Source organism: Calcarisporiella thermophila (genome assembly GCF_041956535.1).
Source record: "Calcarisporiella thermophila strain CBS 279.70 unplaced genomic scaffold VTP21scaffold_11, whole genome shotgun sequence".
NCBI lineage: Eukaryota > Fungi > Calcarisporiellomycota > Calcarisporiellomycetes > Calcarisporiellales > Calcarisporiellaceae > Calcarisporiella > Calcarisporiella thermophila.
In genome coordinates, this window is record NW_027192201.1 from 617,454 (window position 1) to 635,313 (window position 17,860).

The 17,860-nt window shown below is 38.3% G+C and overlaps 8 protein-coding genes across 8 annotated transcripts; 5 read left to right on the forward strand and 3 right to left on the reverse strand.

Annotated features, from left to right (window-relative positions):
- Positions 1 to 432: 432 nt before the first annotated feature.
- On the reverse strand, positions 433 to 3,933 carry VTP21DRAFT_1383 (uncharacterized protein; the record flags this gene model as incomplete). Its single annotated transcript, XM_069391464.1, has 14 exons — positions 433 to 978; positions 1,043 to 1,375; positions 1,433 to 1,552; positions 1,609 to 1,674; positions 1,734 to 1,954; positions 2,017 to 2,245; positions 2,306 to 2,514; positions 2,571 to 2,759; positions 2,820 to 2,929; positions 2,989 to 3,008; positions 3,114 to 3,221; positions 3,312 to 3,500; positions 3,573 to 3,665; positions 3,787 to 3,933. 14 exons carry the CDS (start codon positions 3,931 to 3,933, stop codon positions 433 to 435), a joined length of 2,580 nt encoding a protein of 859 aa, XP_069251504.1.
- Positions 3,934 to 4,106: 173 nt separating this feature from the next.
- VTP21DRAFT_1384 (uncharacterized protein) lies at positions 4,107 to 5,562 on the forward strand (the record flags this gene model as incomplete). The annotated part of the gene is made up of 8 exons (XM_069391465.1): positions 4,107 to 4,149; positions 4,218 to 4,311; positions 4,386 to 4,497; positions 4,558 to 4,680; positions 4,746 to 4,944; positions 5,008 to 5,071; positions 5,127 to 5,352; positions 5,416 to 5,562. The coding sequence occupies 8 exons, from the start codon at positions 4,107 to 4,109 to the stop codon at positions 5,560 to 5,562; spliced, it is 1,008 nt and encodes a 335-aa protein (XP_069251505.1).
- Positions 5,563 to 6,655: 1,093 nt separating this feature from the next.
- Positions 6,656 to 7,843, reverse strand: VTP21DRAFT_1385 (uncharacterized protein; the record flags this gene model as incomplete). Its single annotated transcript, XM_069391466.1, has 5 exons — positions 6,656 to 7,117; positions 7,179 to 7,277; positions 7,342 to 7,457; positions 7,524 to 7,676; positions 7,801 to 7,843. The coding sequence occupies 5 exons, from the start codon at positions 7,841 to 7,843 to the stop codon at positions 6,656 to 6,658; spliced, it is 873 nt and encodes a 290-aa protein (XP_069251506.1).
- Positions 7,844 to 8,133: 290 nt separating this feature from the next.
- Positions 8,134 to 8,382, forward strand: VTP21DRAFT_1386 (uncharacterized protein; the record flags this gene model as incomplete). The annotated part of the gene is made up of 1 exon (XM_069391467.1): positions 8,134 to 8,382. The coding sequence occupies one exon, from the start codon at positions 8,134 to 8,136 to the stop codon at positions 8,380 to 8,382; it is 249 nt and encodes an 82-aa protein (XP_069251507.1).
- A 251-nt stretch (positions 8,383 to 8,633) lies between these two features.
- Positions 8,634 to 9,170, forward strand: VTP21DRAFT_1387 (uncharacterized protein; the record flags this gene model as incomplete). Its single annotated transcript, XM_069391468.1, has 3 exons — positions 8,634 to 8,669; positions 8,794 to 8,880; positions 8,940 to 9,170. 3 exons carry the CDS (start codon positions 8,634 to 8,636, stop codon positions 9,168 to 9,170), a joined length of 354 nt encoding a protein of 117 aa, XP_069251508.1.
- A 585-nt stretch (positions 9,171 to 9,755) lies between these two features.
- Positions 9,756 to 10,719, forward strand: VTP21DRAFT_1388 (40S ribosomal protein eS8; the record flags this gene model as incomplete). Its single annotated transcript, XM_069391469.1, has 4 exons — positions 9,756 to 9,759; positions 9,988 to 10,370; positions 10,433 to 10,556; positions 10,616 to 10,719. The coding sequence occupies 4 exons, from the start codon at positions 9,756 to 9,758 to the stop codon at positions 10,717 to 10,719; spliced, it is 615 nt and encodes a 204-aa protein (XP_069251509.1).
- Positions 10,720 to 10,820: 101 nt separating this feature from the next.
- On the reverse strand, positions 10,821 to 12,393 carry VTP21DRAFT_1389 (uncharacterized protein; the record flags this gene model as incomplete). The annotated part of the gene is made up of 2 exons (XM_069391470.1): positions 10,821 to 12,194; positions 12,250 to 12,393. 2 exons carry the CDS (start codon positions 12,391 to 12,393, stop codon positions 10,821 to 10,823), a joined length of 1,518 nt encoding a protein of 505 aa, XP_069251510.1.
- Positions 12,394 to 12,740: 347 nt separating this feature from the next.
- On the forward strand, positions 12,741 to 17,693 carry VTP21DRAFT_1390 (uncharacterized protein; the record flags this gene model as incomplete). Its single annotated transcript, XM_069391472.1, has 15 exons — positions 12,741 to 13,412; positions 13,480 to 13,827; positions 13,886 to 14,104; positions 14,165 to 14,342; positions 14,399 to 14,486; positions 14,554 to 14,863; positions 14,924 to 15,091; positions 15,161 to 15,321; positions 15,391 to 15,583; positions 15,648 to 15,746; positions 15,811 to 15,950; positions 16,013 to 16,220; positions 16,287 to 16,958; positions 17,021 to 17,160; positions 17,219 to 17,693. The coding sequence occupies 15 exons, from the start codon at positions 12,741 to 12,743 to the stop codon at positions 17,691 to 17,693; spliced, it is 4,071 nt and encodes a 1,356-aa protein (XP_069251511.1).
- Between the last annotated feature and the right edge of the window lie 167 nt (positions 17,694 to 17,860).

The window sequence follows — 17,860 nt, forward strand, 5'->3', positions numbered from 1 at the left end:
ATAAGATTGACAACTAAAATTTTTACATCTGGGAATTTGGTTGATATGAGGTATAAACTCTATCTTCAATTCATACGGTGTGCTATAGTTAACTATAGTGGTTTAGGTATACACTGTAATACTTTTCATATAATCGTCAAGATAATGATTCTCAGATATTCATACTTAAGAAAGAAAAGATGCAAATTTATATTGCCTTTTTTCATTCAAAGTATCAAGCTGAATATTATCCACCTTGATACTTTGAATAAAACGCGTTTATTTGGATTAGTTTTACGGGCGACACTACGTAGCAGTCAGATCTAACTTTATAGAAACCTTATTGATGTGATGGATTAAGGTGCCAATAATTTAGATTGTCGCGTAAAAAAAAACATAGCGAAAATAAATATGTAAATTGAAAAATAAGTAAAATTAATGGGAAAAAAAAATTTAATGCTTGGATAAAGGGTCAAACAGGTCCAAATCCGCCGAACTCGGTTTCAAATTCTTCGTGTTCGAAGCTATTGAATTATTATTTGATTTCGTGGGTTGTAATATGCCAGTTCCACTGTTCCAAAAGGTTGGGTTGCCAGGTGATTTTTGGGCAGAAATTGATGGTGTGGTGGCAGATTGGGCATTAGTGACTATTGAAATACTTGGAAATATTTCCGGTGTTTTCAAAATATTTCCAGTAGTGCCACTCGTAGGGGGAGTTTGTAGTATTGGGAACTGGCCTATAGCTAAGGAATTTTGCCCAGATCTAGGAAGGGTCGTAGTTGATACACTAGGAGAAAGTACTGGTGGGGATACAGGTCGTTGAAACGAAGCATTATTCGAGAATTGAGTGGTAGTAGTAAACCCCGATGCAGTTGGTTTGGAAGGAGGAATGCTACCAGCCTCGATAGGGGATCGAGGTGCGGTGGCACTAAGGATTGCTTCGTTAATAGAAGAGAGACTTGATGTGTTTCGCTGTCGAGAAATGGTCGGGGATGTTGACTAGAAATTAAGATGATCAATTAATATAATGCAAAATCCTAAATTTAAATAAGAGAATAGGTACTGGGCGAGACGAAGGGACAACAGTTGGTGTACTTGATGTGCTATTAGATTGTACTCCAGAAAACTCGCCAAACATCATTTCAGCACTGTTTTTAGTTGAGTTTCCAGAGGACACTATAGCATTGAACCCGTTTAGTTCACCATTCACGCTTGTTGTACTGGACACCAACTTCTCGAAATCTACTAGTCCAGTGTCCGACTGAACAATCTTTGCCTCCGAAGTAGGGTATGATTTTTGTTGTTCTTCAAGAGATTTAAGGTCTGAGAGCTGTCGTGAATGCTGCTCTTCTACTTTTGTCGATAGCTCACGAATAACTCTCATGAATCGCTTAAACTGATAATACATAGAAGTATGTTAGTTTGCGTAAAAAAAAATTTAAGTGAGCCTTACTTGATCCAGATTGAGCAAAGGGCCAATACTCATTTTCCATAATTCAGGGAGGATTTCCATTGCGATAGCTTCTTTGTCAAGGTGCTTTCCCATTTCCTCGTATACTGCTAAAGTTGCAATCTAAAAATTATTGTAGCGCTTGAGATAAAAGTTATAGAAAAGTATTTAGTCTTTACCATTACTGCGGGTTCTTTGGTTTTTATATTTTTCAGCAATGGAAGTAGCTTTTCAGTCATTGTGAACTAAAAATCAATAGTTAGATATATGATACTCTAAATAAATTTTCAAAATGGGTCCTAACCTTGTCCAACATCTTAAGGAGAGAATGAAAGCATATCAGGGTGCTAACTTTGACCGACAGCACAGTCGTCTGCGCAAAAAGTGTTTGTATCCGAGGAAAAAGTGAAGATTTTACTGTCGTATAGTCGAGTGATTCACAAATAAATGGGACAGCTTTAAGTGTGCGATCTTGTACACCAGGTATATTTGTTTCCAAAGCATGGTAGACGAGTGGCATTATCTCTATTTATGTAAAAACCTATATTAGTCTATTAAGGCCATCCAATCTAAATTTAAAACAATACCTTCTTTGAACACATTTGCTGAAGTTTTTTGTTGAAGTAGCTCAATTTTCTCTAACAAGCAAATCATTGTTTGTGGAGGGTCTCGTACAGTAAATATCGGCTTAAGTGTGGGCAAGACACGTTCAATGAAATCCTCTTTAGCTAAGTTTTTACAGATAAAGAACACATTTGGGAGAGTGTAGGGCAAGAGAGAATGGTCTTTGAGCTCTTCAAGGAGTACTTGGAGAATCTATATATAAAATTGAAGATTAGTGAAAAGTTTGCTTTTTTTATTTAACTTGAAATGGACTTTTCTTTGCAAAACTCGTTCAGGGAATTGTGGAAGCACTCGAAGTAGGCCCTTCATGAATTGCGTTTTTTCTTCTTTCGTCTTTTCAGGGAGAGATTCCAAATATCTCATAGTTGAAACCAATAGGTTATCGAAATATTTACTCGACTGGAATTCAATTGCTGTCATGCGAGTCGATGGGTTTCGAGTGATTAATCGGATTATTACCTCTATAAAAATAAAATTTGTAGAAAGCTAATGGAAATGCACTATCAATAATCAATACCTTGCAGGTAAGACGGTAGTGAACTATAATCCATCTTTGAAAGTTGTTGCACCTGTTGCTCATATTTATGAGTGTTATTGAACGTGTTTAGAAGGGTGGTTCCATGATTATGGACGGCATATATCAAATTGCCAAGTGCGAACATATCGTTTGCAAAATCTAGATTAGAGTCTAGAAGATATTCAGGCGCTAAAATAAAAATAGTTATAAATTTAAATAATACATTAAGAATTTCTAAAATAGATATACCTAAGTAGTCCAAGTTTTTCTGGCTATAAGGGGGTAATCCCGGATCATATTCAAAATAGTCGAATGATGAATTCTCTCCCATTTGATTGAGATAAGTGCTAAAGCCAAAGCTAGAACAAAAATGATCAATCCGACATATCTACGCATAAGCAATTCATTTTTCACTTACCCTCCAATTTTCCAGTCGCCCTATTAATATGAGTATTAGAGTAGAATAAATGAAATGAATACCGTTTTTTTTTTTCAAGTAAATATAAAAGAGAAGATAAAAAATAGGAGTGTATTTATAATTACCTTCGTATTAACAAATATTGCTTCAGGAACCAGATTGCAATGAACAATTTTCGCGTCATTGTGGCAAAACTGTAGTCCTTTTCCAACTTGTAGAAGTCCTTTCTGAATCTAAATATAATAGTAATAACATTTGAAAAATGGTAAATAAGGATATTCTGTACATAATAAACAGTTTATAAAATGATAATACGACATTACCTCCAGCTCATCTAAATCGAATTTTCTTATCTCTTCTGGAACAGGTGATAAATTATCCGTATTCCCAAGTAAATTTGCGAGAGAAGCTAGTATAGATTCTGTCGCAAACACTATCTCTGATCGCGATTCACTCACTGGTTCCACAACTTCTAATAGGGATGGATGACGCAGTCGGCTAAGCTGACTTGCCTATTGCGTCAATGTGTAAGTCAGCTTGGATGAGAGTGAACCTCGGAACAATTGCAATGAAAATTGGTTTACCTCTTTTTTTAACAGTTCATAGATTTTTTCGACTTCAGTGCGCATGCCGCCACCTCGCCGCAAGTACGGATCTAGGTTTTTTTTCTCAAAAATCTATGACGCGCCAAAAATGAAATTGGTTTGAGAGGTTAAGGATTTTAAATATTGGATAAGTGTAATAATCCTAAGAATCTCTTAGCACTAGCTATAATGGTAATTGAAATGAAAAGGATACAAAAACGGAAACTTTTTGATTAGATCCTTTCCGCGTTGCAGTGTGTATTTTCCATAAACCAGAGCTTGCAACCTGTGGTCCTATTTCATAGCGACTTGTAATCGGATTGGAGAATGATTTGAGAAATGCGTACATTGCGGCACTCATCTTGGGAAAAGTTTTGAATATGTGGGGAATAAACCAAGCGACAAGAGTCTCAAAAATTGCTGGATTTTGATAGAATTTTCAGAAATTTTACTTGGCCATACGGGCCAAAAACACTTCTTAAAATACTAAGCCAGAATTTTAGCGCTCTTGAATTTGAGTGCAGCTTTCACAAGATGTCGGAAGCGGGAAATTGGTGTTTGATCGAAAGCGATCCAGGTAAATTGTTCATTTGCCGAAATGATGTGAAAATAGAACTTATTATATAATATTTCGGATGTTTTTAGGCGTATTTACTCAATTAATCGGAGAATTGGGTGCACAAGACGTGCAAGTGGAAGAAGTGTGGAGCCTCGATGATAGTACCTTAGAGAGATTAAGGTAGTGGAAGACCTATACTAGGATTAATAAATAGCTATAGAGGAAATATTCTTAAATCTATTTTATTGTTATAGACCAATATTCGGCCTTATTTTTCTATTTAAATGGCAAGGTCGCGATGCAGACTCGGATATTGAGAGCGATTATCAAGCGGAAACGGATGAACATGTATTCTTTGCAAAACAGGTAATACATTGGTATTGCTACATATTCTATAAGAACAAATTATTGACTATAAACTAATAGGTCATAACCAATGCCTGCGCAACGCAGGCAATTCTCTCAATATTACTAAACTGTGATGATCGCATCGATATTGGAGAGGAACTACGCAACTTCAAAGCTTTCACTGCAGACTTTCCTCCAGAGGTTTATATTTAGGACGAGTTTATTCAGGATTGAATGAATATATAGATTTGTTACCCTAATAATAGCTTAAAGGCCTAGCAATCTCCAATTCTGACATGGTCCGTACAGCACATAATGCATTTGCTCAACCAGATCAATTCATTACGGAAAGTGGTGGTGAATCACAAGGTTCCAAAGAGGACGTATTTCATTTTATCGCATATGTTCCAGTGCGTGGAGCCCTCTACGAGTTAGATGGATTGCGAGAAGCCCCGTTGAACCTTGGTAAACTTACAACAATTGAAATGGTGTTGTTGAGTTAAATAACGTTTAATCATAAAATAACAGGAGCATGCACTGATGAAGATTGGTTAGAAAAAGTGCGTCCGATAATCCAATCTCGTATAGCAAGGTGATTATGTGAAATTAGAAAATTTCATATTTCTGATGTTCTTATTTTGCCTCAGATATGCGTCTTCTGAAATTAGATTCAATTTAATGGCTGTCATCCGAAATCGGATGAAAGAATACGAACAGCGTCATGAGGAACTGTTGGCAAGGTTGTTCTCGCTGCCATCAGAGGAATCTGAAATGTCTCCTGAACAAACTCAGGTTCGTTTGGAGATAGATGCTGAGCTGGAACAAATAAATTCAAAAATGCTGGAGGAAAGAAATAAGTTTAAGAGATACAGCGTAAGTGCCAATTCTAGTTCAAATACTATATTTAGATTTAGTTTAATGCAATCAATATTTTAGAGAGAAAATTCCCTTAGGAAGCATAATTTTATTCCAATGATCCTGGAGGTCCTTAAGCTTCTCGCTAAACGAGATCAACTAGCACCTCAGATTGAGCGAGCAAAGACGAAAGCCGCAGAACTCCGTGATGATATGCTCGATTATTAAATGAATAAAATCTCATTTCATTTAGGCCTTTTATATCTTCCCACTTCCTAGTCAAATTCGCCAAATATACGGAATAAAAGGAAAAGAACTACATTGATAATATTATTCTTGGGTTTATACTTCTCATGTTTTATTTTTAAATTATAATAATAATCAATGGACAAATTTGATTGGCTTGGGAGACTTGCATCAAGAGTTCTTTGACCCGCAGTATTGTAATAGCGATGTATTCACAGAACAACTATTGATATAGCCAGTCATATTCTAATGCATTTATTCTACGCCTTCACATATTCCGATCGATATCATACTAAATCGCTCTGCATATGTGCTCTGCGAGTTTATGGAAAATTAAAATATTCGCATTCAATATATATACATACATGAATTTCGAACATTGCTACATTGTTGTAGCTTTATTTCTTTTTCAATATTATTTGAATTTGGGTATATTTTTTGTATTATTCAATGTTATGATATATGAAAATTCTATAGTGCAATTAGGGGGATTAGCCAACTTGGTATTCGATTTCCTCTGAGTGCAGTATCACTAGTTATGCTCAAGTGTAGCTGAAATAGTGACGACTTTGTCTCGCTAAGACATTATAGTACAGTTGATTTCATCGCGTTATCATTGCTTTAAAGCTCTTTGAATTAAAATGATGAGCCAATTGAGTATCTGAGGAAATATTATTTTTTTGTTATTACGCCAGTTAAATAAATTGGAGTGTTCTCTTAATTGATGACATATAATATATAAACGGTACATTGAGTTCAGAAGCTTAGAAAAAATAGAAATATGGTAATAAGCTTTGACCCAATAAACTTTTCATAATATTAATGGAAAGGCTCAAAAATATTATTTGCAAATTATATTGTGTGGGGATCGAGAAAGGGGTGGCTAAAAAAATATTCAAATAGTGAGCAAACAGATTGACTGTATTCACTCTATAGCAAGAGGTATAAAAATAGTTTTAAAATAAAATATGAATGGTTTTATTTAATATGCACCAAATAAAACTATTATAATCTGCGGGCTCTCCTCTATTCACATAATAAGATAAAAATATGAGTGAAAATCAAAATAGGTGATTTAGAAAAATAAATAAGCAAAGAGGAAGGAGAGAAAAGCAACAAGTGCAACCATAAGGGGGGGGATACCATCCATTTGTCTATTCAACTGCATTGTAGATTGTGGAGCAGTGGTGCTAGTATTCTGGCTAAGCAGCTTAATCTCATTTTCATAGCGATCTATCGTGTTTTGCATTCGTTGAATAGCATCATTTGCACTAGTTAGCTCCTTTTGGAGTCTCTCAAATTCTTCCTTTTGCCTCTGTTGCTGTTGTTGCTGCTGCTGTTGCTGTTGTTGCAATTCTGGATGTGGATCATTATCAGTCGATATCGGGGACTGAATCGACGCTAGGGTAGATTGAGGGGCAGAGGCAGCAGGAATGTGGTTATATTCAGCTTTGTTTGCTAGCGATGATTGCTCTTCTTCTGCGGCTGATTGATATCCGACCTCCAATTTTTTCTGTGGTTGACTATCAGGACCAGACTAAAAAACGTAAGGTGTTAATAAAGTAAAATAATTCAAACGAAATAATGAAGAGTATAACCTCGTTGGCTGAGCTTTCTTGACCTTGTGGAGGAAGATAAACGCAACGAATTTTCTTTTCTATGATTTGACTTTTCATGGTCTTCTCCACCAGTGGCCACTATATGAAAGCATGTTTAAAATATAAAACTTGAATAGTAAATATTAATTACTTATATCGTTACCAATTCTTGCTGATTCATATTTTGGAAATCTGAAGTCAATAGAACACTTTGAACTAAAAATTTGTCTCGACACTTAAATTCAAGTGGTGGGTCTTCCTTCATAGGTTGGAGGAGAACTAACCACGCGTTACATCATAATTAAAATAAAGATTGAACAGTATATGTGAAATATTAGTATATACCTTGAACTTCCATTTCAGATTGAGCTTCAATACGACCTGAGTTTGGCCGTACGCAGTATTGTTTAGGTGCTGTTGTTTTAACTTTAAATGCAATCGGCTGAGAATTTAGATTCTTTATCCGAAGGATCTCTTTGACCTGTGATGTAAAAGGTCCTGTAAAAAGATAGTTTGAAATATATAAAGGAAGAGTTAGATGCAGAAATTCAATATTTCATTTAATAGCCAAAATCCTCATGATGTAGATGTATAACAATAAATGAATGAAGAATATCCTTACTCCGAAAAGAGAGCTGAGAGGATGGTTCAAGTTCGATGGACATGGCTATTGAGTATTATTACACCCCTTTCTCTAATTGAAGAAAATAATCTCTTAAAGGAATAGAACTGAATCAATCTCTTTGCACTTGGAAAATCACGAACGAAATTTAAGTACGTCATGTGCTCTCGTCATTAATCAGTTGAAATCAATTGAATATCATATTTCGCTTTTGAAGATTATTACATTCCTCGACGATAAATAATATTATTTTCCCCAATTACCTACGATTGAAAGTTGCCGTAGCGCTGATATAATCTCAAAACTGAGTTCAAATTGTGTTTCTTTATAACTATGTCAAAAAATAATCAAATTGATTCTTCGATTCTCGGGAGAAATGAAGCAATGCTACAGTACCCTGAATCTCAGCGCCAGCCTCGCAATGACGCAGATTTTGAACAACAACAATTGGCACCATTGCCAATTAATCATAGAGAGAATACTGCAGAAATGCAGCACGGTTTTTTCGAAGAAGCTGGGGAACCTGTTTGTGCCATTCCCCACTTCGATGATCCACCCAAACTTAACTCGCGCATGTGCTAAAGATATAAGACTAATATCTGAAAATGAGCGTTATGAATTGTAAATCGTAATAGCAGTTTATTTCATATAATTTGTGTGTATATTTTCATTGTTTTCCAAGTCTTGTAATATTATTTCTGAACTTTGAACATTGTAATCTGAATAAATCTATTTCAGAATGTTCTGAAGTTTTAGCTATATTTTACCGATTTTGAAAAGCCATTTTCTCTCCTAAACCAGTTCAGCATAGGAGACATCTATTATTTTTCAAAATGCACCCGGCAAGGAAGAATAAAATCGATATTAGTGTAAGTAATGAAGATTTATAAGTACCAAATTACTCGATGCTTTCATTTTTGTAGCAATAAATCCTGATCTAAAATGTATATTCGCTTGATCTGCCTAATTTACTTTTTGTGCTATACTTCTTAGCAATTAACCGATGAGGAACAGAAGATGTTCCGGATGTACGGGAAACTCCCTGATAGGAAGGATGTCGTAGGTCATCGTCTTAAGGAGGTAGGCTTCTGTTGTTTGTGTGTGTTCATGAATTAGTTTCTAACGCCGTTCAACTATAGCGTAAGTATTTCGATAGTGGAGATTACGCCCTCAGCAAAGCTGGTAAAGCTACCCTCCCAGTCGGCTCAGCGCATCCACGTCCAGAAACGATCCCACATTCTAATCCTAATCTTGCTCAACATGGCTCATCTCCAGTGAAGGAGAGTTCTCTTGTGCGTGAGGCCCCACTTGAGGCGGATATCTCCAAAGCTGATGACCCCATGGATACGATAGAGTCCGAAAAGGCTTAATGATTGTTGGAAATTTATTTTTATAATATTCGGATCCAACGAGTCAAGTGTTTTATATAGCTACTTTTTCTTTTATTTTACTATTTTTTGAAACTTTTTTAACTGGGCTCTCTCCTATTTTACTCTTTCCCATTCCTTCTCTCATTTCTTTCTCTATCTCTGCTTTGCACATTTAATTGGCCATATTTTTTATTCTCTGTGAAAATAGTCCTACTATTATGGCTCATCGTTTTTTCTCCTTTTCCTTTTGTCTTTTTTTTTCTTGACACAAATAAGCTCTGCCTATTTTTTTCTCAATAGCGTATAGATGAATCTGATGTCCGGATTATCGAGACCATCTCTAAAATTTATATCTTGCTAGTAAACACTCTTCTCTGAATCAACAATATTGATTATGAAATACATAAAATATAGTAATATTGTATGTGTGAATAATATTTTATTCATTCTCTCCACGAGATGTGTGGCTGATAATAAGTTGCGGGCAGGTTTATGAAATTGGATGTTAATGTAGTTCCTATAGCATTAGTTTATTCCCTCCTCTTTCGATTGGCATCCCATCTAGGATATTAAATAGAATCAAGAATGGGTAAGTTATCATATCAGTTGATCGATGGCGGTGAGATGAAGCATAGGAGTAGAGAAATGGATGGATGAATAGTTGATATATAGTGAAGGATGAAAGAGACTATTATGGATATAGATGAGATTATTTTTCTCATTCGCTAATGAATGAATAAGCTTGCTATGTGTGTGGCGATCGAGAAGCGATGCCGAGATTTCATCATAGATTACTTATCATTTATTAAAATTCTAGGTATCAGCCGAGACTCCCTTCACAAGCGCTCGCATACCGGAGCCAAACGCGCTCAATTCCGCAAAAAGCGCAAGTACGAACTTGGACGTCAGGCTGCCAACACAAAACTGGGCCCAAAGCGCATCCACGAGATCCGTGTTCGTGGTGGTAATCATAAATTCCGCGCATTACGTCTAGATTCTGGAAACTTTTCGTGGGGTTCCGAAACTGTTACACGCAAAGCCCGTATTATTGCTGTGGTTTACAACGCATCAAATAACGAGTTGGTCCGCACTAATACACTTGTAAAGAGTGCAGTCATTCAAATTGATGCCACACCATTCCGCCAATGGTATGAGGCTCACTACGGTGTACCGGTTGGCAAAAAGAAATCTAAGGCTGCTGTACGTATTTCTTTTGCATAATGCTTGAAGAAATGGACTCTAATATCCTTCAACATTTTTAGTCTGAAACTAAGGAGGAAGAGCAAAAGCGTTCCAACCATGTCCAGCGTAAATTAGAGGCACGCAAACCCAATGCCAAGGTTGACCCTCTCCTCGATGACCAATTCGCTACTGGACGTCTTTACGGTATAACGGATTACCTTCTTTTTTTGTGGAAAATAGCTGGTATTAATCTCTTCCTATAGCTATTATCTCGTCTCGTCCTGGGCAATCTGGCCGTGCTGACGGTTACATTCTTGAGGGCAAGGAGCTCGAATTCTATATCCGTAAGATCAAGCAAAGAAAGTAGATATAAATGGATAATAAATTCTATTTTGATCTTTGATCATGTATATGAAAATTTTCTATGGCGGAAAAAAAAAGAAATTGAACACATTGAAATTTATTGATTTATTGGACTTGTTCGTAATGTTGAACCTCCACGTTCATTAGTCGAAACATATTGCGAAGTTGGTCCGCTTTTCTTCCTTGATCACGGATAAATGTGAACACACTGCCTGGTTTGCCCATGCGCCCTGTACGGCCTGCAACGTGAAGGTAGGCAGCGGGAGAGCTTGGTGCTCCAAGTATGAACACATGTGAAAGTAGAGGCAAATCGATACCGCGCGTGGTTACTTCGGTACCAATAAGTAGATTGGGCTGTTGGTTTTCAATTTTGTTTGCACTTTTAGTTCGGAGGGTGGGTAGAACCTCGGATGCCTTCAAACCATGGCTACTTAATCGATCAATAACTCTAGACACGCTAGAAGTTGCAGGAACAATGACCAAACCGCGATTTACGTCCTCCATCTCAACTACAGTTGTTACTCCTTCGAGCATTCGGTCCATGTACGCATCATCCGCCTCAGGGCCGTTTGCCTCTTCATCAACCGAGTCTTTCTCTATTTCAATGCTTTCCATCTCTTCATCTTTACTATGGTTATCTAACTCAATAGGTGAACGGAGATTTCGAATTGTGTCACCAGAAATAACAAGGCAATGATGCTTGATAGTAGCCGGCGGTAATGAGGTTTTGGCTATGTCAATGAAAAGTGCCCTGTATATCCATCCCTTTTTGAACATAAAATAACGCAATTGCCTATTTAGTGTAGCAGAAAGTGCTATTAATTGCGGCTTCTGCTTAGGTTTATTTCCAAGCAACATATCCAGCACCGTCTCACAGGGTTTAGGGTTCTTTCTCCTTAGCTGCACTTCTTTTTCTCTGGCAAATCTTCGTGGTAGACGGAGAGCCTGATCCACTTCATCGACAACAATTGTACGCAAATATTGCAGATCAAGAGCATCTTTCAAGAGCAACTCATGTACACGCTTCGGTGTTCCAACAAGAATATGCGGTGATTCTCGAATAAGCGCTGCAGTTTGTTCCTTAATTTCTAGGTCTCGATTTTCGTGCAGCTCACTTGTAACAATTTGGAGGATTGGCGCTATTGATGGATATGTATCCTTTGGTAGAATCTCACGGGCCCAGATTCCGATTTGTTCTGCGAGCTCACGGTTGGGCACCAGTACCAAATATGAAATATATGCTCTTGGGGAGTTTTTACGTGCCGAGAAATTCAAAGGATATCTGGACGGATGTGAGCGTTGTTTACTTAAAAGGGCGAGAAGAATACTGAAGGATTTTCCAGTACCGGTTTGATCTCGAATGAGTACGTCGCGATTTGCTAGAATAGAGGGGATAATCGAGCGCTGTGCTGTTGTTGGTTTGATTATTCCGAAATTTTCACGTATAGAATTACATAGCTCATTAGGGATTCCGAGAGCCTAAAAGTTTAATAATTAATTTTACTTATTATTTAATAATTCCAAACAAACTCACTTCAAAAGAATCAACGGGGCATTTTCGATCCGAAGTATATGCGTTACGCTGAGAGAAATGGATCAAGCTTCTGTAGAAAGGCGATATACCACTCGAATGTAGGCGTGATTCGCAGCAAGGTATATACTGTACTATTCTTAACATTTACTTACGATTAGATTAGATTTAAGAAGAACTTCTTTGCATATAAATTTTCAAAGCCACTATTTAATAACTGCGCCTCGATATCCCGGATATCCCCGACCAAAAGTACGCAACATCAATCCGACTTATTTTTTTTTTCTTGCTTCTTTATTATTAGGTGTAGAAACTTTTTATTCCTCCTAAAGTGCTGGTTTCGCGTTTTCGAGACTGCGAAAAATAATCGCGTTTCTGCCAGTTATATAATTTTAAATTTAAATAAGAATTAAATCCAATTTTACTCTGTAGTTATTATATCATCATTTTTTTTCTTATGTCTTGATCATCGCTGATCGACACATAAGCGAATAATGCAAAATCTTTCCCCGTCCCTGGCGACAATGCATGGCCAACCTTTTGTCACTTCACCACAACAATCTCCACTTATGCATCGTCAGAGATTTCCATCCACACCCACGATTACGTCTCCCCAATCTGCAATATCTTCTCCGTCCGTTGGAAACTCTGCAAATGCGAACTCTACCTCTACCCCTTTTACTCCATTGCAGCTCTCTCTTCTCAAATACCAAATCGTAGCTTTCAAGCTTCTCAATCGCAATGCTGAGATTCCACAGCACATTATTCAGGCCATCATCGCATCATCCACTTTTCCACAAACAAGCGAATCAAAGAATGAGATCAACACAGAGCCAACGGTTGTTGCTGAGCAAAGCGATTGGTACAATTCGTTTATTTCACCTTACACATTCCTTAAGTCGGATCTGACTGCACACGACCATGCAAGTCGACATCACCGTCTTATCATCCCGAGTTTAACGCCCGCTGGGCTTGATCCAGTAGTCGTAATCGAAGAGCGTGAAAAACGGCTACAGTCGCGGATAGAGCAAAAATTACAAGGACTTGAAGGGATCTATGAAGATCTTAAACTGTGCGATGAAGAAATGCAAGCCTCGAATTCATCCGGAAACTTGAAGGCCTTAATCGAAATCAAAGCACTGAAGTTAAGAGAAAAGCAAAAGATGGTAAGTTTCAATTGTAGCTCATACGTTTATATTTATTTAACCTTGCATTAATACTCTTATCATAAAGATGCGTGGGGAGCTTTTGCTTGCCATGAATAAAAGTACACGTCTTGCATTTAATGTTGATCAATCGGCTCTGCGTCGTATGAAGCAGTTGTCACTGCGTGAGACACGCCGTATTGAACACCTTGAGCATCAGCAGCGCATTGATCGTAAGAATCGTGAACGACAAAAGCACATTGACCATTTGAATCAAATAGTCAACCATGGTCGGGATATGATTCTTGCACATCGCACACATGAGGCAAAACTAAGCCGACTTGGGCGGGCGGTAATCAACTATCATGCACATGTTGAGAAGGAGGAGGATAAAAGAAAGCGGCGGATGCAGGAGGAGAGATTGCGTGCTTTGAAGGTATACTTGCCTCTAGCATAACAAAAATCCAGCAAAAATACTAAACCTCTTAATACAGAATGATGATGAAGAAGCCTATCTGAAGCTTATTGACCGAACAAAAGATACTCGCATTAGCCAGCTGCTTGAGCAAACCGATCGTTATTTGGAATCGCTTTCTCAGGCAGTGCGCGAACAGCAATCTGCGCTTGTGGATGATGAATTCTCAGCCATCGACGGGCCCGTAGGGGTGATACAAAAAGAGGATGACGAGAATGATATTGCGTTTGAACTTGCTGTAACATTTTTTTTATAATTGCTGGTATTGTACGCAGTTTTTCACTATTTTCAATTCTAGAACGGCAAGAAGCTTGATTATTACTCGATTGCGCACCGAATTCAAGAGCCAGTCACTGAACAACCTACAATTTTGACTGGCGGAACGTTGAAAGAGTATCAGTTGAAGGGTCTTCAATGGATGGTGTCGTTGTATAATAACCGGCTAAATGGAATCCTTGCCGATGAAATGGGTCTAGGTAATCTATATGCTATGATTTTTTTCTTTTTTAGTCCCCTAATATTTTTTTTCTAGGCAAAACTATCCAAACCATATCTTTGATCACTTTTTTAATTGAAAAGAAGAAGCAAAATGGACCGTTCCTGATTATTGTTCCACTCTCGTAATTATTATTGCAAACTACTTTCTTACCTTTACGGGCTAATTTAATTTTTCTTTCAAATATTTAGTACCATCACTAACTGGACTCTAGAGTTCGAAAAATGGGCCCCGGCTGTCTCAAAGGTTGTGTACAAAGGGCCTCCGAACGTGCGCAAGTGGATCCAGCAAACGGAAATTCGAAACGGCAACTTCCAGGTGCTACTCACGACATACGAATATATTATCAAAGATCGGCCTGTACTTAGCAAAATCAAATGGGTTCATCTAATAATTGACGAGGGTCATCGAATGAAGAATGTTAATTCAAAACTTTCGACCGTTTTGGCGCAATACTATTCAACCCGGTTTAGGCTGATTTTGACAGGAACCCCTCTACAGGTATGAAAGTTTATTTATAATGGAGCCTTTAGGAGCTATTGAATCTTATTATTTTTCTAGAATAACCTTCCGGAACTGTGGGCTCTTCTAAATTTCATCCTTCCCAAAGTGTTCAATTCAGTACAGAGCTTTGACGAGTGGTTTAACCGACCATTTGCAAATTCGGGAGAAAACAAAATGGAATTGAATGAAGAAGAAAAGCTTCTCATCATCAAACGTTTACACAAGGTATATATAATATAAAAGAAGTGTTTCTTTTTGGTTACTCTGCTAATCGTTCTACTTTATAACAATAAGGTTTTGCGCCCATTCCTTCTTCGACGATTAAAAAAGGATGTGGAATCGGAACTCCCAGACAAAGTTGAGCGTGTGATAAAATGCAAGTTTTCAGCATTGCAAACTAGGCTCTATCAGCAGATGAAAAAGCATGGAATGCTCTACACTACAAATGAAAAGGGGTAAGTTGGACGAACGAATGCAACGCACTAGCTCAAAGCTTTTTCTTATTTTATCATATATATAAATAGACGAACTGGAATCAAGGGGTTGAACAATACTATAATGCAGCTCAGAAAGATTTGCAACCATCCTTTTGTGTTTGAAGTCGTAGAGGACGTGATCAACCCTTCACGCACTAGCAATGATTTGCTCTATAGAGTGTCTGGCAAATTCGAGCTCTTGGATAGGATCTTGCCCAAGCTCAAAGCAACGGGACACAGAGTAATTCCATTGATGCCGAATATTATCACAGCCAAAGGTTAATATAACGTGCTCTTTATAATAGATTTTGATATTCTTCCAGATGACGCAGATCATGAATATTATGGAGGATTTATTGAATTATCGCGGAATGCGATATCTGCGACTTGACGGGTCAACCAAGGTATTTTGTTTAACTTGTGTTGAGTTTGAATGCAAGAGTCTCAAATCTTTCTAAAAATTTTTAGGCGGAGGATCGTTCTTCTCTACTTAAAATATTCAATGAGCCAGGGTCAGAATACTCTGTGTTTTTGCTGAGTACCAGGGCGGGAGGTCTAGGTCTGAATCTTCAAAGTGCGGATACGGTCATCATTTTTGATTCTGATTGGTAAATGATAAGATTATTTTTTCGAGTTGAAACGATATTAACCCAATTTCTCCCCTCTCTAGGAATCCGCACCAAGATTTGCAAGCGCAAGATCGTGCCCATCGTATTGGTCAGACCAAAGAAGTGCGCATTTTCCGTCTTATATCCGAGAAATCCGTAGAGGAAACGATTTTGGCACGTGCGCAGTACAAACTTGATCTCGATGGAAAAGTAATTCAGGCAGGGAAATTCGACAATAAGAGTACAGCGGAGGAACGAGAAGCATTTTTGGTATTCATTTTATTTTCATACTATTTTTATTCAATATTGACTCAGGCCATCCTTTTTAACCATTAGCGCTCTCTATTGGAAGCCGACAATGAAGATAGCAATGATTTTGAAGAGGATTTAACGGACGATGACCTCAATGATATTGTTGCTCGGAACGACCAAGAGCTTGCTATCTTCCGTCAAATGGATCAAGAGCGTGAGCGTCGTGAGCTAGAAGAATGGAGACGTCGCGGTGGTCGTGGAAAGAAGCCTGAGCGACTTATACAGGATGATGAACTCCCTGATGTATATAAAAACGATGAGGATCCATTTTACGAAGATCCGTCGGTATATGGCCGAGGGCATCGACAACGTGGCGAGGTGCGGTATGATGATGGCCTGACAGAACAACAATTTATTGAAGCGCTGGAGGATGAAGAACTTGGATTTAGTGAAGCGGTTGCAAGGAGGCAAGAGAGGAAGCGGCGAAGGGAAGAAAGGAAAATGAACAGACAGGTGGAGGAAGAGGAAGACTCTGTCGATTCTCCCCCTCCTATACGAGGACGTGCGCGAACACGTGGAAAGAACCGCGGTAGAGGTAGAGGTAGAGGCCGTAATGTTAAGGGACGCGGAGTCTCCACACCACAAAGCGAATCACCATTATCGGATTTGGAGGATGAAGAGGAAACACCAATCGTGAATCGCAAGAGGCGTAATGGAAAGCCTGCCGATGCGGAGACTCCATCCGAGGATAGAGGGGTATGTGTCGAGTTTCTTTTTTGCATTTCTCAAACTGTCTTACATATTCACCATTATGATAGCCCAAACGGAAACGACTTAAGAAGGAAGAGATGGAGCTGCAGGGTCCAGATCTGGTGCCTCCACTGGTCAGACAAGAGATGACGCGCTTGTTCGAGAAGCTTTATAAAGTAGTCGAGGATCTAGAGGATGAGAATCATGAGTAAGTCTTTCCCTATTCGCAAGCATCCGGCACCACATCTTGATGCATTTATATTTAGGGGTCGTAAACGCTGCGAACTCTTCCTCGAGCTTCCTAGTAAAAAGATTTACCCGCAGTACTATGTCATCATCCAGCGCCCAATTGCAATGGACATTATCAACAGGCGCATCCATTCACCCTACTACAAGACGATCGCACAATTCCGCGACGATTTCCACCTTATGTTCAATAACGCGCGAACGTTCAACGAAGAAGGGTCGTGGGTCTATGTTGATGCCTGTAAATTGCAGGAGGCGTTTGATGTTGCATACGAGAAGCTTTGCCCTGGGGGTCAGCTTCCCGCAGCACCAGTGGTCGTGGAGGCTAACGGAAACGGAGTCGCAATTTCGTCTGCGGACGGCGATGAGGAGTCCAATCTGGATCATGAACAGGGCGATAAGGGGCTAAAAGAAGATATTAAGTTAGATACTAGTATGGACGTGGACATGTCGTTTTTAGATGACAGTTCAGATCTTTCGGATGCTTACCCTTGAAAAAGAGAGACTTGAATCCTCTTTGCGTATACTTTTTTTTTCCCTTTTTTATCAGCTTAGCAACTACTTGGAATTTTTGCTTTACAAATCCCTCTCTTCTCTTTGTCTTTTTATTATAAATATTTACGTTGCACTTTTTCTTTCTCTCTCTCTTTGTATCTTAACAG